Source organism: Montipora foliosa, chromosome 13 (assembly GCF_036669935.1).
Source record: "Montipora foliosa isolate CH-2021 chromosome 13, ASM3666993v2, whole genome shotgun sequence".
In the NCBI taxonomy this organism is placed as follows: Eukaryota; Metazoa; Cnidaria; class Anthozoa; order Scleractinia; family Acroporidae; genus Montipora; species Montipora foliosa.
In genome coordinates, this window is record NC_090881.1 from 29,939,373 (window position 1) to 29,957,421 (window position 18,049).

Below are 18,049 nucleotides of genomic sequence, written 5' to 3' on the forward strand. Positions count from 1 at the left end.
GACGCAGTTGGCCCTTCGCTGCTTTCTGCTACCGACCTTGCCTCCCGGTACGGCATTGAGGGAGAGATATGTCGGCCCCTAAACCATATGTGACAAATCCCACGCCTACTTACAGCTCCAAACCGCCCTTGTCAATATAGCGTAAGAATTAGATGGCTTATATATTTAAGAGAAAACTCATTTCATCTGTCATATGGTAAGCACTGGAGTCGCAGATGACAAAGTGTGCGCATGCGCCCTGCTGAAGGTAACATATATACAGACATAAGCCTTTTCCGAATAACTAAAGGACCTAATATCTTCGAGACATTACATTTACAGCTAAAATACATAGCATATACAGATACCTACTAAATACGTAATATTTAAAGATATATTCATTAAAAAGAAAAGCCGCTGTACAAAATGCGGCCCTGGATTCACTTTTAAAACCAGTAAACTCATGGGTACGGATAAAATCAGGTAGCGCATTCCGCAACTGAGCTGATACGTAAGAAAAAAAAGAACTAAGACCATAACTGGTTGTTCCAGGTTTATTAAGGAGCAGAATGTAATTTCCGCGAAAATCATGCATAAGGAGGGGACAGCAGACAAAACGTATTTTTCATATAAGCAGAAAAACCCTTTTTTTCATTAAAAAAAACAACAAAAAAAACATACTTTTATTAAGTGATAGGAGGAAATTTTGAATGCGCGTATTGCATAGAGATGTAGAGCTTGACTTTCGTAGTAAGAGGACAAGTAATCTGCAAATATAAATATCGTTATTCTCTTATTTACATTACTACATGTATACCGTTTCTTTGACACGAGAATTACAGCGAAATGAAAGCACAACTTTTTCGCGAATTTTCTATGATAAAAGCTTGTTCAGAAATCCAAAATCTAAGTTAATAGCACACACCAGGCCTACTCCCGAGTATCTGGCTACAAATCATTTCCTCTGGCCGCGCTTCAGCCATTCGATGAGCGCCAGTCTCTCGCTTCTTAAGTTTCCTCGCTCATGCCCAAAAAGAATTCTGGGTAATTCTGCCATTCCATGACAAGGGAAGACTCCCGATTCTCATTTCATAGTTTTTTTTTAATAAGTGTCGGGCCAGCCAGTCCTACCGGCAAAATAACGCATCGATTGAAGGTTTTAGCTTTGAAAACTTGCCCAGATTGTGTCAGTAGGAACTGGAATTCGTCCACAGAAAGGCTAGAGAGACAACTTCATTCGTGAACCACCATGTTTACAATAAAGCATTTTAGGCGTCCCAGTCTGCATGAAACCATCTCTCGCCTCTGTCTGAGACAAGACGGGACAGGCACGGTTCTTACGTTACGTTTATGCCTATAAAATCAACTGAAATTTCAATTGCTGGCAAAAACAAAAAAAAAACAAAAAAACCGGCATGATAATATTTTGATCGATGAGCCAGAACATTTGCGCATGCGCTGACGGAATGCTTGAACAAGAGAGAAAAACGCAGTACCTCCAGACACCGGCGCTGGAGCGTCGTACCAAACGAGTCATCCCGGGATTTCGGCCCGTGCGATCGCTTTTGGACGCAGTTGGCTTTTCGCTGCTTTCTGCTACCGACCTTGCCTCCCGGTACGGCATTAAGGGAGAGATATGTCGGCCCCTAAACCATATGTGACAAATCCCACGCCTACTAACAGCTCCAAACCGCCCTTGTCAATATAGCGTAAGAATTAGATGGCTTATATATTTAAGAGAAAACTTATTTCTTCTGTCATATGGTAAGCACGGGAGTCGCAGATGACAAAGTGTGCGCATGCGCCCTGCTGAAGGTAACATATATACAGTCATAAGCCTTTTCCGAATAACTACAGGACCTAATATCTTCGAGACATTACATTTACAGCTAAAATACATAGCATAGACAGATACCTACTAAATACGTAATATTTAAAGATATATCCATTAAAAAGAAAAGCCGCTGTACAAAATGCAACCCTGGATTCTGTTTTAAAACCAGTAAACTCATGGGTACGGATAAAATCAGATAGCGCATTCCGCAACTGAGCTAATACGTAAGAAAAAAGAGAACTAAGACCATAACTGGTTGTTCCAGGTTTATTGAGGAACAGAATGTAATTTCCGCTAAGATTATGCATAAGAAGGGGAAGGCAGAGAAAACGTATTCTTCATATAAGCAAAATAGACCCCTTTTTACAACACAAAAAAAAACAACAAAAAAAACATACTTTTATTAAGTAATAGGAGGAAATTTTAAATGCGCTTATTGCATAGAAATGTAGAGCTTGACCTTCGTAGTAAGAGGACAGGTAATCTGCAAATATAAATATCGTTATTCTCTTATTTACATTATTATACCGTTTCTTTGACACGAGAATTACGGCGAAATGAAAGCACAACTTCTTTGGGAATTTTCTAGGATAAAAACTTGTTCAGAAATCCAAAATCTAAGTTAACAGCACACACCAGGCCTACTCCTGAGTATCTGGCTACAAATCATTTCCTCTGGCCGCGCTTCAGCCATTCGATGAGCGCCAGAGTTTCCTTGCTCATAGCCCAAAAAGAATTCTGGGTAATTCTGCCATTCCATGACAAGGGAAGACTCCCGATTCTCATTTCATAGTTTTTTTCATAAGTGTCGGGCCAGCCAGTCCTACCGGCAAAATAACGCATCGATTGAAGGTTTTAGCTTTCAAAACTTGCCCAGATTGTGTCAGTAGGTCCTGGAATTCGTCCACAGAAAGGCCAGAGAGACAACTTAATTCGTGAACTGCCATGTTTACAATAAAGCCTTTTAGGCGTCCCAGTCTGCATGAAACCATCTCTCTCCTCTGATTTCTTTTAAAGGCTTGCCTTTACCCACATTCTAGCTTAATGATGCCAGCCTGGTTGTCTCTGTGGACGAACATGGCCCGAAAAGGCACTTATAAAATGATTACCTACCAGATCTGAGCCAAGTCGCTCGCTCCCTGTCGGAACAGAAACGGTTGACATTTGTCACGTGATGCTCTAACATTAGCGCACATATACTGAATACAGCGTATGTTTCAATGAGGTAAGCACTTCATGTGTCCCTTATTATTTTGTATTTAAATATAAGGTATTTATGGTGTATTTGATAATTAGCCCTATATACCCATGTATACCCTTAAAGGGATATTAAGGGGTATACATGGGTATATAGTGGTATATAAAGTTGTACAGGGGTATATAGGGGTATATAAGGGATACATGGGTATATAGGGGTATTTAACAATTATTCCATGAGCGCGCGTTGGATATGAGGGGATAGATAGCCAACAAGGCGCGTAGCGCCGAGTTGGCTATAATCATCTCATATCCAACAAGCACGAGTGGAATAATTGTTTTATTAAAAACACCCCCAAAATATAGAAAACTAGACTACAATAAAAATAAAAAGGCCCAAAAAATCACGCATATGCTTGCCGTGTTTGTAGATCATGGTATAATTGTTTTAGTATAAATACACAGGTGATTATTTCAAAAAAAAGAGAAAAAAAAATCATTTCACTTACAGTGGCAAAACGACTACTGGCGGCCATTTTGTCCGTCTAGATGATTATCGGCTGATAATCCGAGATAGCGAGCCAATGATAGTGCGCAATTTTGTATAATCACCTGTGTATTTATACTAATGGCCTATAACCCATGATGGCTTAGCCAATCAAATCTCTCGAATTGCATTATCCAATGATCCAGTTTTTAAGAAATAAGGGTATACAAGGGTATATAGGGGTATATAAGGGTATACATGGGTATATAGGGGTATATAAGGGTATACATGAGTATACAGGGGTGTATAAGGGTATACATGGGTATATAGAGGTATATAAGGGTATACATGGGTATATAGGGGTATATAAGGGTATACATGGGTATATAGGAGTATATAAGGGTATACATGGGTATATAGGGGTATATAAGAGTATACATGTGTATATAGGGATAAAAAAGGGTATACAAGGGTATATTGGGGTATCTAAGGGTATACATGGGTATATAGGGCTAATTATTTAAAGACACTATAATAGATCTATATACGCGTGGAATTTTATGGAAATACATGATAATTTAAATACACTATAATAGGGGATACATGAAGTACCTAGGCACAGGAGTCGCGAGAATCTGGTGCAGCAGTTGAAAGATGGTGAGCTTTTCGGATATCTTACCGTGTGCTGTTGTTTAATCCTTTTACTCCGCTAAATAGTTGGTCTTTGTTATTTAAGTTTCAGTTCATGCTGTTGTTCAGCCGTCAAGGCAAACTTCGATTGCAAAAATGGTACACTGCTTCTAGCCAGAAGGAAAAGAAGAAGATCACTCGCGACCTCATCACGACTGTCCTCGCTCGTAAACCGAAGATGTGCAGCTTTTTGGAATACAAGGATATGAAGATCGTGTATAAAAGGTAATAAAGGAAAATTTGCTCCAATTTGCTTGAAGCAGCTTCAGTATTCGGTTTGGTTTCCTGTATGTTATTTCACTGTAAATGAAGGTTACACACACCATGGAAAATGCCATAGGCCACTTGGGAAAATACCATAATACTCTTTATTTGTCCCCCCAAATTTTGCAAAAGCATTGTTTCGTTTTCTCTTGGGGTGGTTGTAAGTCCCAAGAGAAACTGGAAACAATGCTTATGCAAAATTTGGGGGGACAAACAAAGAGTATTATGGTATTTTCCAAAGTGGCTTATATTTCCCATGGTATATTAACCTGCGGTGCCTCACACTTGGGTTTTGGTATACCGTGTTAACCAGTGGTCACATGTTACAAAGATTACCCAGGAAAAAGATATCACGCAATTCATTGGCAGGAAATTTAGTCACAACATCATCAGCATCGCGATTGGCTCTTGTACCTCGGGCATCAAAACAACCTTCCAGCTTACGACATTAAATGTCATGGGCGCTTTGTTCGATCTTGCTGAAGTCCTTCCTAACCGTAACCCTTGACGTATTGTATATGTAAAGGTGTAATACTACACGTGTTCTTGTTTGCTATCCATCCATGCATACGGCGAGAGCTACTGAAATTTAAATTGACCAATCAGAATTGAGCAAGCGAGAAAAACTGAGCTATCCAACATCATGTCATTAGGTTTGCAGTTAAAAGCCAGAAAACCATTTAAAACATTTTGTGGCCCCTTTTTTGTGAACAAACTTTGGCACCAAAACTGAGTTATCGGCGAGCGGCGATTCGAACGTCAGCTGTTGTGCTTTAGCTGTTAGTTGGGCTTTTTCTAACTATTTTAAGAGGAATTTGGTCTGGTATTTTCAAATGAAGTGTAAGTAGATGTCAGAACTGTATTGCTAATGTGTTTATTTGTGTTAACTTCGAGAAAAAATACTTTGGTGGCGTCCTTTCGACAGGGTAGATCAATGTAACAACGTCATTTACCCACAGAAATGCACCATTTCCAGTAAAAGAGCAAAGGACTGACAAGATGGCACAGTTTTGACTGCTGCACGCAATGCGGGCACGGATTCCGTATGCACGGGTTGGGTGGGTACTATAAATCGAGGAAAATTAACTTTTGTGTCTGTCAATTTAATCTTAAGGGAATCCTTGGCATCAAATAACAATCACACAACTTAGTTATAACTGTATTGAAAAAAACTCCTTATAACCCATTCACACCTCAAATGCCGTAGGGCTCCCCTGGCCTTAGACAGAGTAAAATCTACTAAGTATCAATCACAGGAGTCAATGGGATAATATACAATAAAAGTTATGCTAATACAGGATTGGAAAGAAGCAAAAAGTCGACAAAAGTACAAAAATTATAAACTACTGCTATGTAAATAAAATTCTTTGTTTTCTATGATTTTCATTTTTATGATTACTTCAAGAAATGGTAGCAACTGGTATGAAGAGTGTTGAAAGTTTGTGCTCAGCGAGCCTCAACTGGTCTCAGAGTGGGAAGTGATTTCATAAAACAGTCTCACTACCACTGAGTGTTTTTGAGATAGCTTCTGTTTGGAATTGGAATGCAAGTTTGTTTCAGTGTCACTCAGATTGTAATTAGTGATATGACAATAATTACTATTTTCCTTGATATAATCAAATAGACCACTGTCATAAGGACTAATGTCACTCAATAAGTTTGGGTTCAGCTGCAGAGAAATGGTTGTTAAAAGCCTGAGCTAAAAGTGAAGGTTTAACTATAGAACTTCAGTGGTTTCAATACTACTTAAAATAGGCATCTGGTTTAAGAAGAGTAACACATTGTATCAGACTGTACTGAAACCAATGAGACTGCCATCCAATTTAGTTTCCTTGATTAAATATCTATAATCTTCCCTGAAAAGTGAGCTCATCTCTCTTAGGTATGCAAGCTTGTACTTCTGTGTGGCAATAGAAAAAGATGATAACGAACTCCTGACATTAGAGATAATCCACAGATATGTTGAGCTTCTTGACAAATATTTTGGGAGTGTAAGTATTACATCTACTATTTCATTTATTACGAGAGTGGCAACATCTGCTGTTAACAATCAACCCTTAAACTTGTACGCTTAAAATGACGTACAGCCCTGTGCTGTGGAAATTTGCACCTGTGTACAGTATGCATGGATCTATTTCTTTTTTACAGGTTTGTGAACTGGACATAATCTTCAATTTTGAAAAAGCATATTTTATGCTGGATGAGCTAGTACTAGGAGGAGAAATTCAAGAGACTAGCAAGAAAAATGTTCTGAAGGCAATCTCTGCTCAAGATCTTCTTCAAGAGGTATGTGGGACATTTTTTCAAACTGATTCCATTTTTTTGTTGTTGGTTATCTGTACCTGTGAATAATAATTTTTATTGTACGATTTGCTGCAAGAGGGTTTGTATACAAGAGCAATATTGTGAGTGACTTCTCTTACTGCTCAATATTTAGTCATAACTTTAGGAAATCAAATATGAAAACAGTTCCCTACAACTGTCACAACCTTCATAATAGTCCATTATTTTAATTCAGCATTTAGTGTTTTTTGTTTACTACTTTAGCGCAGAAGCAAAGTTGTGGCAGGCATGAATTAAAGAAATTGTTCATTAAAGCAGTCTAATAATTTATTGCATAAACTAAATTCACTTTTTTATACATATATCTGCACCTGTTTTATCATACATCTGTGACGGTCACCTATACACCTATAACTGTACATGTATGCGCTACTAATGACAACAATTATATTCATACTTAGCACTTGGCTTGGGCTGATCCAATTTGTCCTCAAACTTCTTTTGGCAGCCGGCTCCTGTCGGCCTTGTAGTTCAGTTGGTAGAGTAACAATATGATCTAATCCGGAGGTCGTGGGTTTGATTACCTCCCAGGTCAGAGATTTTTCTCTGTCCTTGGGTGGTGAATGAAAGAGTAGTTCTTGATGCTGTTGATCAGCGAAGGTTTTCATCCATCACATTCACAGTAGCCTCACTTGATGTGTGTGCGGTTTACATAAATATATATATATAATATGCACACTGCTAGGGACAACACTTATTCACCTAATTTTTCCTCTAATAATTTTTGCGATTTATAAAATTCTTTAGCTATGGAAATATAATTATTTCTTCTTGTCTTGTCTTTGATACAGCCTCTTTCTTTTCTTACTTCCAGAGAGTTACATTACTGTAGGGAGAGAAAGTTACTTGCATTGCTATAACTTGAATTGATTGCTTTTTAAAATTCTATTTTCACTCATTGAATGCTAATAAAGCTTCAGATTCAGCTAACTGGTTTGAATTCAATAACCTTTCACATTTACCATCCTTATTCTAACATTTTGTGCTCACAAGTCTTACACTTTCTTAACTACACTTAGTCTACACTAATACTGCTTTGGGATTTGCATCTTGTAGAAATTTACACAGAAATGGTCATATTGTGAACTTTGGTTTGCCTTGTACTGTGCAAGCACAAAGCTGTCGTTGACGACAGTCTGCTCTACATCTCCACTTTGAATGCACTCAATATCAATATCTTTCCATACTTTGAAATGGGTTTATCAAGGGGTTGATATGGTAAAGTGAGCACCATAGAGAAATTTGAAAGCTCAGTCCTTTAGAGCCTGAACTGCTTTATCAAAGCAAATTGATGAAGGTCTAACGCTCAAAATGTCAGCTTTCAAATTTTTCTACGAAGGTCATTTTGCCATATTAACCCGTTGATAAGTCCATTTATGTGTTTCACTTCCTCACTGATGCAGTACCACAGTTCCTTTACAAAGTAAACCCCTTTATCCTTCTTCCATACTTTGATTTCATGCGCTTAAACATATCTTTCTCAAAATTTGTTTCTTCACATGATCTCACACATCACCATTATTCCACATCATTCACTCCTTTGCATTCTTCTCTTAGCTTCCTCTTTCCCTTCCTTTCATCCCTTCACAGGAAGCTGAACTGCGAAGTGCATTGGAGGAGATGGGTCTTGCCTGAATTCTTTCATCTGTAAATCACTGTTAGTACTCCATCTCCTTTTGTTCAACAGGAAGGTGAACTCCAGCGTACGCTGGAAGAAATGGGCCTGGCCTGAACAGTCTCCTCCTTGAAAATCCTTCTTCAGCATCTTGTCCTACCAACTTCACCTCTGCAGCCAAAGATGAGAAGTTCCTTCATTGGAATTTTTATGCGTTGTGCTTTATAAAACTGAGTTTTTCAGTGTTTTTCTTAAAAGTGACTGGATTAACTTACTGTAGCCATAGAACGTTTTTTCTTTTAGTGCATGATGTAAATACCAGCTGTCAAAGTAGAAAATTGTAGTAATTTCTGAGATTCTGAGGGCCAGAGAAAAATCATGTGTTGAGAATACCATAAACTAAGCCCCTCTAGTTTTGTTACTTTTTTTAACCCGGTATCTTCTATTCATTCATATAATACACGTCAATCACAGATTGATAATCAGTTTGTTACATCTGTTCATACCACTCAATACGGCATTCGTTCTCTCAGTTACACTGGCCCAGAACTTTGGAATTCTTTATCTATAGATGTTAAGAAAATCAAGCCGTTTTCCAGTTTTCGTCAATATATCAAAAATTCTGTGATTGATGGTTATAATACTATTACTGATTCCTAATGTTTTACGATCATGTAATCTTTAACTGTTAATTAATGAAGTAATACTTTTTATCTAAAACAATTATTTTACGTCCTTATTCCTTCGACTCATTTATTTCTTGTTTTGGGTCACCTACTCGGTTAGTTCCATGAACTATTTAGGTGTCCCAAACTCTGCACTTTGAACCTGCAATTGTAAAATTTCTTTTTCTTCGCAATCTCTTGGTTTTATATTTTAAGCACTATTTGTGTTAATTGTTATTTCTGTGTGAGTACAAATAAAAATTGACTTGACTTGACTTGACTTAAGAATTGCAAGTAGCAAATTGCAAATGGCCCAGTGGTTAGAGCGTTGGGTTTGCATGCAGCTACTCCAGGTTCAAATCCAGTTGTAACCTCTGGCTTGGATTTGTCTCCGGTTGTCCCAGATTCAACTCCACCACGCTTTGTAAATAGCCAACTGGTTGCTTCCCACCATTTGGGGTTCTGAATCATGTTTCTGCTAAGTTTGAATTGTTACTTTCATGTTGTTAACAGTGGAGTGCCTGTAAACTAGCTTGATAGCTAAGTGCACATCCACTATAAAAACAAAGCATAGATGCACACTGATTTCAATAAGCGTCTTCTCCCCGGGCCAACTTCAACATAACTCCTCTCTCGGAATACAGACAATTAACGTCACAAAGTGTCTCCAAAATACTCCAAATACTGCTCCTGAAGTAAGGATAAACAGCTACATTTGCCCTCAGCCAAAAATAACACGAACCTTTACCCCTTATTGTTGAAAACAGGTAGTAAACGCTAAGACTAAAAGGGACACTTCGTGTTGTGTTGGATGTCAAAATTAGGCGTGCATCTCTGGACATACGACGGAAAAATGGTTTTTGGGTTGGGGTATTTTCTGTTATCTTTTTGTACCAACTACATTTTAAGAGCAAAATCAATAAAAATACACACTGTGCACTTGCTAATTAGAAGGCCTTGGTTTCAGCAGTGAAGTTAGCTTAGTAGTGGTAAGTCTTTTTTAATTTACAATTTTCTAGAATTTAGCAAAGATGCCCGTAAGCGGATTAAATGTGGCAAGATCATTTTAAGCATGTTCTTCTTGTTTCTTTTTTGTAACAGGAAGGTGAACTGCAGCGTACACTTGAGGAAATGGGACTATCTTGATTGCATGTTACAAGGAATAAAGAATGGATGACATGATAATTATTAATTAAGAGAGTAACTGCCAAGGGTGCCAAATAGCTGCTATTTCCACTTTCGCGACGAAAAACAAAAAAACTTCAATGACTTTAGAGCGTTTTTAATTGGTATTGAAAGTTTGGTAATAATAATATTATTATTCGTGACACATGGGAAATTTGTGCATTGGGATTAAATACCATGTGCATTAACCGAAATAAAGTGCGCCGATAAAATTGTGTCGTTGAGAACCCAGTCTGTTCCCTCCCTGTCGCAGAATTGGAAAGAACTGTTTAATTTTATCGTTCCAAAGATTTTACACTGAATAGAGACAGTGATTTTGTATTTCGTTACAGTACAAATAATTCTCAAGGCGTCAGCGCTTCAACCGCGTCGCGTACCCCACATCAGAAACGCCTGTGCGCTTATAGGGGGCGGGGTCCAAAAGCCGTGAAGGGGGTTTAAGTCTGGATCGAGTCCCCCGGGGGTCCAAATCCATACCGGAGGGTTGAAGTGCGCTAGGACACCGGCACTCGGGTACATTTCAATTCTGTAAGATAGATATGTGAGATAGATATACATATCTATTGTAGATAGATAGCTGTGTTGGGCTACAACCGTTTCCCAAATCGTTTTGGTAATTTTGTCTTGGTCCCGCGGTAAGAGATCAAGTACATATTACTGCAGTTCGTTCGGTGAATAATTGCGAATTATCCACGTCCGACAAGTTTCGAGTCAAGCCAACTTTTCAGGTTAAGACAGCGCTTTTTTTAAGAGCAGGGATGGCGCAGTTGTGAAAGCACTCGCCTCCCACCAATGTGGCCCGCGTTCGATTCCTAGACTTGGCGCCATATGTGGGTTGAGTTTGCTGGTTCTCTACTCGGCTCCGAGAGATTTTTCTCCAGGTACTCCGGTTTTTCCCTCTCCACAAAAACCATGCAAATGTTTGATTTGACTTGAGTTAATTTCGTTAGTGTCCCCAATTAGTGCTCTTGTGCTAAAGCCATTAACATTTAAAGGGGCAGTGTCATGGATTGTAGTAAAAATCTGGAAAGCAAATAAGACCTGTTTACCGATAGCAACAAAAATTAATGGCCAAAGTTTCTTCAAAGCGCTATTTTAGCTCACAGAAACCATTCTTAAGTGTTTTTGGTTGCGTGTAGCCAAGATTAAAGTGAATGCCAATTTGAAAACGTCGGCCCGACGATTTCAAATACTCCCTTCGCATCTTAGATAAATTCCGTAATAACTTAGCATGGCTCATTTTTCTCTTAAAATATGATAGATTTTTATCTCAGTGCGGTGATCCAGAAGCAATTCAAGAATGAAAAAGTCACTGAAAATCGATTTAGTAAATTTATGGTAAAAATAAAAGGGATAATTTTCATGATACTACCCCTTTAAGGCGCCGTTACACTGTGAAATGTTTCGTGCAACTTGACTCGCAATGTTTTGGCGACATCGTGGCGGGACAAGTAAAGTTGCACGAGCAGTTTCGAGACCCGATATCTCGCAGTCTTTGGACCTTTGGGGAAAGTGTACGTAGAGGACATCGATACTTAAAATTATACCTAAATTGAAACATTAAACATCCGTAGTATCTTGACCGTTTGACATTTTTACGAGGTTTATGGAGATGTGGTGTCGTTGCTATAGGACCGTAAATAATTGAATTTTAGCATTCAACCGGATGTGACGTCATTTCCCGAAGCATTTGCGTACTTGCGTAGGTAACACACGACAGCAATAGAATACGCAAAATGAACATCTGTCGGGTATCATAAATAATGTATTCAATATTCTTTAAAATTGACCTGTTTGAAATAATTCAAAACAATGGGCTTTCGTAATGACTTAAAACACATAATGAAGTAAATCCGATCATTTGTATTAATGACGCTAGTTCTGATCGTGATTTTGTCACTTCCATACATATAACCAGTGCTCTAAAGGTGGGCTTGCGAAATGGCAAAAACTCTTGTGATGGAATGTTATGAATTGCTTTACATTAGCAACAGAGCACAGTAAATAGACTAGTTGTTGAAATCAACAGAAGGTTACCATCGTCAGTTTAACAACCCAAATGTAACCTTTAAGGAGTCGATCAAGCTGACCTTGCAGCCAAAATCGTCATGTCTCCGCCCGATATTTTTGAGAGATTCACTTAACCTTATAAGGCTAAACCACCGACGCTTAAAATAACTGTCTCGAATTTCCATTCTTGCCATTAATAAATTTGTGTTTATCGTTTCTTTTTTCCTTTATTCTTTCCCCGTCGCAGCGATTCGTGGCCATCATTTTTTGCGTCTAGCTTGAGAGCATGTCCTTGTTCCTTGATGTGTTGGAACATTTTGTTTCGGGTCGGAAATAAGGCTTGACAAACATTACACTTGAATGAGTTTGTCACTGCAGCTGTTTGATTTGTTGCTGTAGATTTTGCGACCCGTTCCCCAGGATCACTTGTGTGTTCTGTTTTCCTGGGGTTCCTGTCTTTGTTCGTTTTATCTTGTTTTCTTTCATGAAATTTAGATTCTGTCAAACTGTTCTCGTTTTCCTCGTTTTCTTTTTTGATCTCCTCTTTCTGTGAATTTCGTTCTTCCACTTCGTTCTCTTTATTGTCGGTTCCTTGACTTTCCTCTCCGCTCAAATTTCCTTGCAACTCCGTTTCTCCAATACCTGATAACGCTCTGCCTCTCTCGTGCAGAACTCTCACCTTATAGCGATTATTACCCTTAATCCTCATCGTCGATAAATCAACGGAGTCCGTCAGGTCAAGTTCTCCCACACTCACAAATTCTTCACTGTTTTCATCTACACTGTACCTTCCCTTGTTGAGGTAGTCAGCCTCCGCTAACAATTCATTTGGTTCCGTCATAAAATTCTTCTCTTGATCGTCGGCCATTTCTCGTTTGATAGCTTCTACGTTACTCTTGTGTTTTCGTGACTTTTCGTGATTATGCAGCGCCTTGTCAGTTTTGAATACTTTGTCACATGCCACACAATAGAATTGTTCCTCTTCGAACTCCTCTGATTGGCTGTCACTGACGTCACCGTCCTTTCCAAATACACTGTCTAAATGTACATTCATTTCGGCCAAGTCCTCGTCGAGCCCGGACAGTGAAGCCCAGCTCTCTTCTTTGTATTCTTCAAACATCTTCTCTCGTTCTCGCAGAGCGTCTAACCGTTTTTGTTCCGTGAGGCGCTTTCTTTCTTCATCTTTCTCCTTCAATAGCTGAAGATATACTTTGACTCGCTTATCTCTCTTGCGAACAAACTTCACCAGGGCCCGGACCTCTTCGTTTCTCTCTTTCTTAGCGCCATCTCGTATTTTTTTGTTGTCTTTCTCCATCAGTCGCTGAACTCTCCGATTTGGAGCTTCCCTTAAATCATACCTATCCAACCAAACGTAGGATTTCACAGTGGAGTAGCTTTGCCAGTGAGCGTAAAATGGTTGAACAACTTCGTCATAATCACTCAAAGATGTCCCAAATTCCGGCATTTCCAGATCTTCAGCAGTTGCAAATTCAGCATCTTCTTGAGCTATTATTCTAAAAACGTTGCGATAAATTGCATAAAAGCCATGTTCATCGTCTTCATACCCACAATACACAGAGGCGCTGAAGTACTTCATTAAGTTGATACTGTTGTCGACATAATCATCTCCTCCTCGAATAATTTTCTCGCGATGTTTGTCATACCAAGCTCTTTCTTGTGGGTCAATTAGTACTTCATATGCCTGTTGGATTTCTGTGAAAATCCTTGTACTCTCCTCACAGTTGCCATTCTTATCCGGGTGCCATTTCAAGGCAAGCCTCCTGTAAGACTTCTTTATTTCGTCATTTCCAGCATCCCTTTCAAGTTCCAATACTTCGTAACAGCAACGAGGCATTTTTACAATTTGTGATCTACGAAATCAGGCAATTTATAAGCTTAACATCCTCTCTTTGTGATAGGTTTGGAGAAAAAAACGACCAAAGAAAACCGTCACAAAACCTTACAACGACCACGTTTCTAAGACAAGATGGCGAGCAGCTGACAGCGCATACTCAGAAGGCTGCTGTTCAAATGGATTGTCGTCTGATAATATGCAGAAGCTACCCCGTTGCTATGCAACAAGCTATGCTCAACTGAAACACTCTCCACTTAACGAGATATTGTTGTTGTTCAGTCTGTTTGATTTTGATTCCATTTTTTCAATCAAAATGCATAGAGCCTATCAGCCAATAACACCGGCAAATAACAAGCTTTTGAAGAAGAGATGGGACATGAGCAGATACGATACACACCGGAGAAAGGTTTGAGGAGCTAAAAAACATCTTGCCGCGTGCGCCAGTCTCAAAGCTTTGTTATATGGAAAACCTATGTTTATTTTGAATAATATTTGCTCACTTTCTATCCTCAGGTCTTTTCAGCTAAAGCGGTTATCGACAATAAGCCTCCTCAAACTTACATGCATCTTCATCTAAAGTTGAAGAAATTACAGGTATTGAAGTTTTCTCCGATTGCGCTGCCTACCATCATCGATATTGACATAACACATCCGTCCCACCAGTGGACGAGACAGGAAGACTTAAAACTTGTGTCAATAAGTTTTCACCGTTCTCTGTCTGATAAAATAGTTCTTCAAATAGCTATTTTTTCGTCGGGAATTTTAAAAAAGATTGTCGAAAGCACGATTTGGTTTTATGTCAGACATGGAAGGCTGTTTTTAGATATCGTCCGAGTGTTAAAAATGCAGATCAAGTGACTTTTAATTGCTTTGCCTTCGACTCGGCTTTTCCACGCTTTTCACACTAACGCTCAATTGTTAAAGCCCCGCTGTTAATTGGCGGGAAAGGTATGTTCAAACGATTCGGAATTCCGAAATTAAAACAATCTTCTTTAACGCGATCAAATTGTTGTTTGTTCAAAGTCGATTTGCTAATAAGCGTGGTGAATAAATTTCGCCATATGCTTTAATTGGATTCACTGTGTTGTCGATATGAATACCATGGAATTCGCCTATCAAAAAAATACAAATACAAATTTTTTACTAACGTTAATTTGAAAACAAATTCGGAGCTGCAAGGAAAACGCTTATGAAAGTAAGAAGCTAGTACTCTAGCAATAATGCTAAGTTTTTCTTCACGAATGCACGCCAAGCAATTTGTGAAACTTGGCACGCAATACCAAAAGTGATTTGATATGCATTGTTGCAGGCAACAAAAGCAGCATTGCACCCTGTGTGGGTTAAAATTGCATGTAGTGATTTTTGTTGGCAGATAAACGTAAATTAAGCATAGTAAGAAGAAAATAATAGTGACCTTACAAATCTTTCTTACCATGGAAAAATTTTCTCATTTGATTATTTGTGTTTCACTCCCCTTTTTTTTTTGAGGCATCCAATCCCCTTGAATTTTCAAAACCTCTTTTACATGTAAACCGAGCAGTGATAAATGACAAGTCTTTGAGCTTTTAATCACTTTACCACTGAATATTTTGGTTTCTTCTTGTTTTCTTTCTTCCCCTTCTCTAACCAGTATTCTATTACATCATTTTGATAAATGTCATAAGGAATCTACTAGGAATCTTGTGATCTGCGAGTACTCTTATTATTAATTTTTAATAAAATAGCTTATTAACCATTTTCATGTACCAAACTTCCAGGTTGAGGAAGAAAGGTTGGCAACCATAGAAAGAGACAACCGTATACTTCTTGAAAAAATGTCATTTGTAATGAGAACGCGAGGAAGAGTGGATAACAGAAATGACTATGTGCACAAGAGTTTGAATAAGACAAAGAGACAGAGGGAACTGCTTAGGGTTACTCACGAAAATCAGGTCAGTTGTCAACAATCAAATCAATTAATTTTGCTTGGAAATATTTATGGAGTTTGATCACTTATTGCTTTATCAATAATTTTGGTAGGCCATTTTAAAGCGGATCTCATCAAAAGAACCACATTACAACCACCTTCAATGGGTAAGGATTTATTTAGGATGGTGCCTACTAATTCAAAGGTCTTTTTTTCCCGGTTTATGAATATGCGGGAAAAGCAGATCTTAGCAAGTGTTATTAAAATTCAAAAAGGAAAATGGGGCGTAACCATGCATTTTTCGAAGATAATTAACAATATTTGCAAAAAGCTTTTAAATACAAAGCAATGTATGGCGTTCTTTTCCAAATTGAAGCTCAATTATCTCTGAAAAATGTGTGGCTACCCCCAATTTTCTTTTTGGATACCAATAGTACTTGCTGAGTTCTGCTTTCTCCGCATAGTTTTAAACTGCACAAAAATATCCTGTATTGGTAAGCACCACCAATAGGAAACCTGAGTATCTTGAGATGTGCAGAATGTATGCGCAGTAACAATAGTAGGCCCCGTCCTTAATTAACAAAGTATTTAAATACTATATAGGCATATGGAAAAGTGTCCAGTGCATGTGGTATTAAGGGTTGTCACTAAGCTAGGTTAGTTTTTGCATTGTGGTCTTTTCAGGACTATTTTTGCCTTAGCCAAAGCAAATAAATGGTTAAAGAAATTAATTACTTATCAATAATATTTCTGATTTCATGTGAAAGGAAACCTAGGATCTAGCTTTCAGAGCAGGTGTATTTTGGAAAAAAACAGCAATGAATAATATTGGGTTCGCACCATCTTGGTCCAAGGGAGATGTTGACAGATTAAAACAGAGTAAAACAAGTCTTAAAGGATGTTACTGAGGAAATAAGTTTATTGCAGGAGGACGAGTGGCAAATAAACGAAGGATACATGGATAACATTTCTAAGTATCCAAAAGCTTGGTACAAACAGTTAACACGCAAGAAAAAGCCACAAGAGGATCAAAGTCAGCAATCCCACAATGAGAAAAGACGCAACTCTGGGCAACAGCTCAAGTCCATCAAGGACAAGCATGAGATTTCTGAGAATGAAGATGCAGACAGCAGCAACAAGGCCGAGGCCGAGGACGAGGACAAGGAAACCACCACAGAGTGAATCTTCAAATTTTAAATGAAATGGACAATGCTATTTAAAGCAAATTAATTGTAAATAAGATTTTTATCAGAGTGTGATAATTTTTAATTTATTCTAACCCAAGGGGCCAAAGATCTTTTTGAAGCAATGTAAATTCACACAAAGTTTGATGACCCTTAATATATCACTGTTCGAAAAGTTTGAAGAGTTTCTTTTTTCAGCTAGGTCCACTAATTAACGAAAAGTCAGTTGAACTTCTTGGTCCTTCTAAGCTTGATTTTTTTCATTGTTTTCTAACATTTTTATCAAACAACATGAGGTGTTTTTTTCTTTATAAAAGTCTTTCCTAGGAGTGCATGCCTAACTGTCACTGCTTGAGTCTGTGTGAACACAGTACACGTTTATACTCAAAGATAATAAAGTGTGATTCTTTGTTTGTTTAGATGTCTTTCTGAACATTCATGACAGGTTTTAGGGGGGATTGCACTTGTCTCCCACCAATGTAGCCAAGTTCAATTTTGGGCTCATGGTTAAAATTTGTCTTTTCTCTGATCCAAGAGGTTTTTCTCTGGTTTCTCCAGTTTTCCCTTCTCCTCAAAAACCAACATTTCGAAATTCCAATTTGATCGGATTGAGGATCATATTGAAAACTACAGGGTCACCAGTAAATATGTTAGCCTCGTTAAATAAAGTCATTATTATTATTATTGTAATTACCGGTAATTACCCTTATTATAGCTCTGTATGTACCTTTACTATCAAAGCAATATTTTTTGGAAGGTTAAGGTAAGGTAAAATCATACACAGTTTTTCAACAATAAATGACAAACAACTTTAGTGAAGCACAATCTATTAATG

At 38.2% G+C, this 18,049-nt stretch overlaps 3 protein-coding genes across 5 annotated transcripts; 2 read left to right on the plus strand and 1 right to left on the minus strand.

The window, feature by feature from the left end:
• Nucleotides 1-4,104: 4,104 nt before the first annotated feature.
• Nucleotides 4,105-10,474, plus strand: LOC137983549 (AP-1 complex subunit sigma-2-like). Of its 3 annotated transcripts, none has more exons than XM_068830705.1 (5): nucleotides 4,105-4,154; nucleotides 4,234-4,412; nucleotides 6,334-6,442; nucleotides 6,600-6,737; nucleotides 8,482-10,474. In XM_068830705.1, exons 1-5 carry the CDS (start codon nucleotides 4,152-4,154, stop codon nucleotides 8,524-8,526), a joined length of 474 nt encoding a protein of 157 aa, XP_068686806.1. In that variant the 5' UTR covers nucleotides 4,105-4,151; the 3' UTR covers nucleotides 8,527-10,474. The 3 variants fall into 3 exon arrangements, with proteins under 3 accessions (XP_068686806.1, XP_068686805.1, XP_068686807.1); XM_068830704.1 differs by having other exon boundaries at nucleotides 10,176-10,474; XM_068830706.1 differs by having other exon boundaries at nucleotides 8,385-9,349.
• Nucleotides 10,475-12,006: 1,532 nt separating this feature from the next.
• On the minus strand, nucleotides 12,007-14,273 carry LOC137983547 (dnaJ homolog subfamily C member 21-like). Its single transcript, XM_068830702.1, has one exon. It carries the CDS (start codon nucleotides 14,122-14,124, stop codon nucleotides 12,478-12,480), a length of 1,647 nt encoding a protein of 548 aa, XP_068686803.1. The 5' UTR covers nucleotides 14,125-14,273; the 3' UTR covers nucleotides 12,007-12,477.
• Nucleotides 14,274-14,292: 19 nt separating this feature from the next.
• Nucleotides 14,293-17,625, plus strand: LOC137983548 (sperm axonemal maintenance protein CFAP97D1-like). The gene is made up of 5 exons (XM_068830703.1): nucleotides 14,293-14,530; nucleotides 14,638-14,718; nucleotides 15,882-16,055; nucleotides 16,144-16,197; nucleotides 16,958-17,625. The coding sequence occupies exons 1-5, from the start codon at nucleotides 14,321-14,323 to the stop codon at nucleotides 17,210-17,212; spliced, it is 774 nt and encodes a 257-aa protein (XP_068686804.1). The 5' UTR covers nucleotides 14,293-14,320; the 3' UTR covers nucleotides 17,213-17,625.
• The last annotated feature ends 424 nt before the right edge of the window (nucleotides 17,626-18,049 follow it).

Bases quoted from the DNA above. Each gene is read 5' to 3' on its own strand.
- LOC137983549 (XM_068830705.1), top strand. The intron at 4,413-6,333 runs GTAATAAAGGAA...CATCTCTCTTAG, and splicing joins ATGAAGATCGTGTATAAAAG to GTATGCAAGCTTGTACTTCT. The intron at 6,738-8,481 runs GTATGTGGGACA...TTTGTTCAACAG, and splicing joins CTCAAGATCTTCTTCAAGAG to GAAGGTGAACTCCAGCGTAC.
- LOC137983547 (XM_068830702.1), bottom strand. From the start codon at position 14,124: ATGCCTCGTTGCTGTTACGAAGTATTGGAACTTGAAAGGGATGCTGGA.
- LOC137983548 (XM_068830703.1), top strand. From the start codon at position 14,321: ATGCAGAAGCTACCCCGTTGCTATGCAACAAGCTATGCTCAACTGAAA. The intron at 14,531-14,637 runs GTTTGAGGAGCT...TTCTATCCTCAG, and splicing joins ACGATACACACCGGAGAAAG to GTCTTTTCAGCTAAAGCGGT. The intron at 16,198-16,957 runs GTAAGGATTTAT...AGTTTATTGCAG, and splicing joins ATTACAACCACCTTCAATGG to GAGGACGAGTGGCAAATAAA.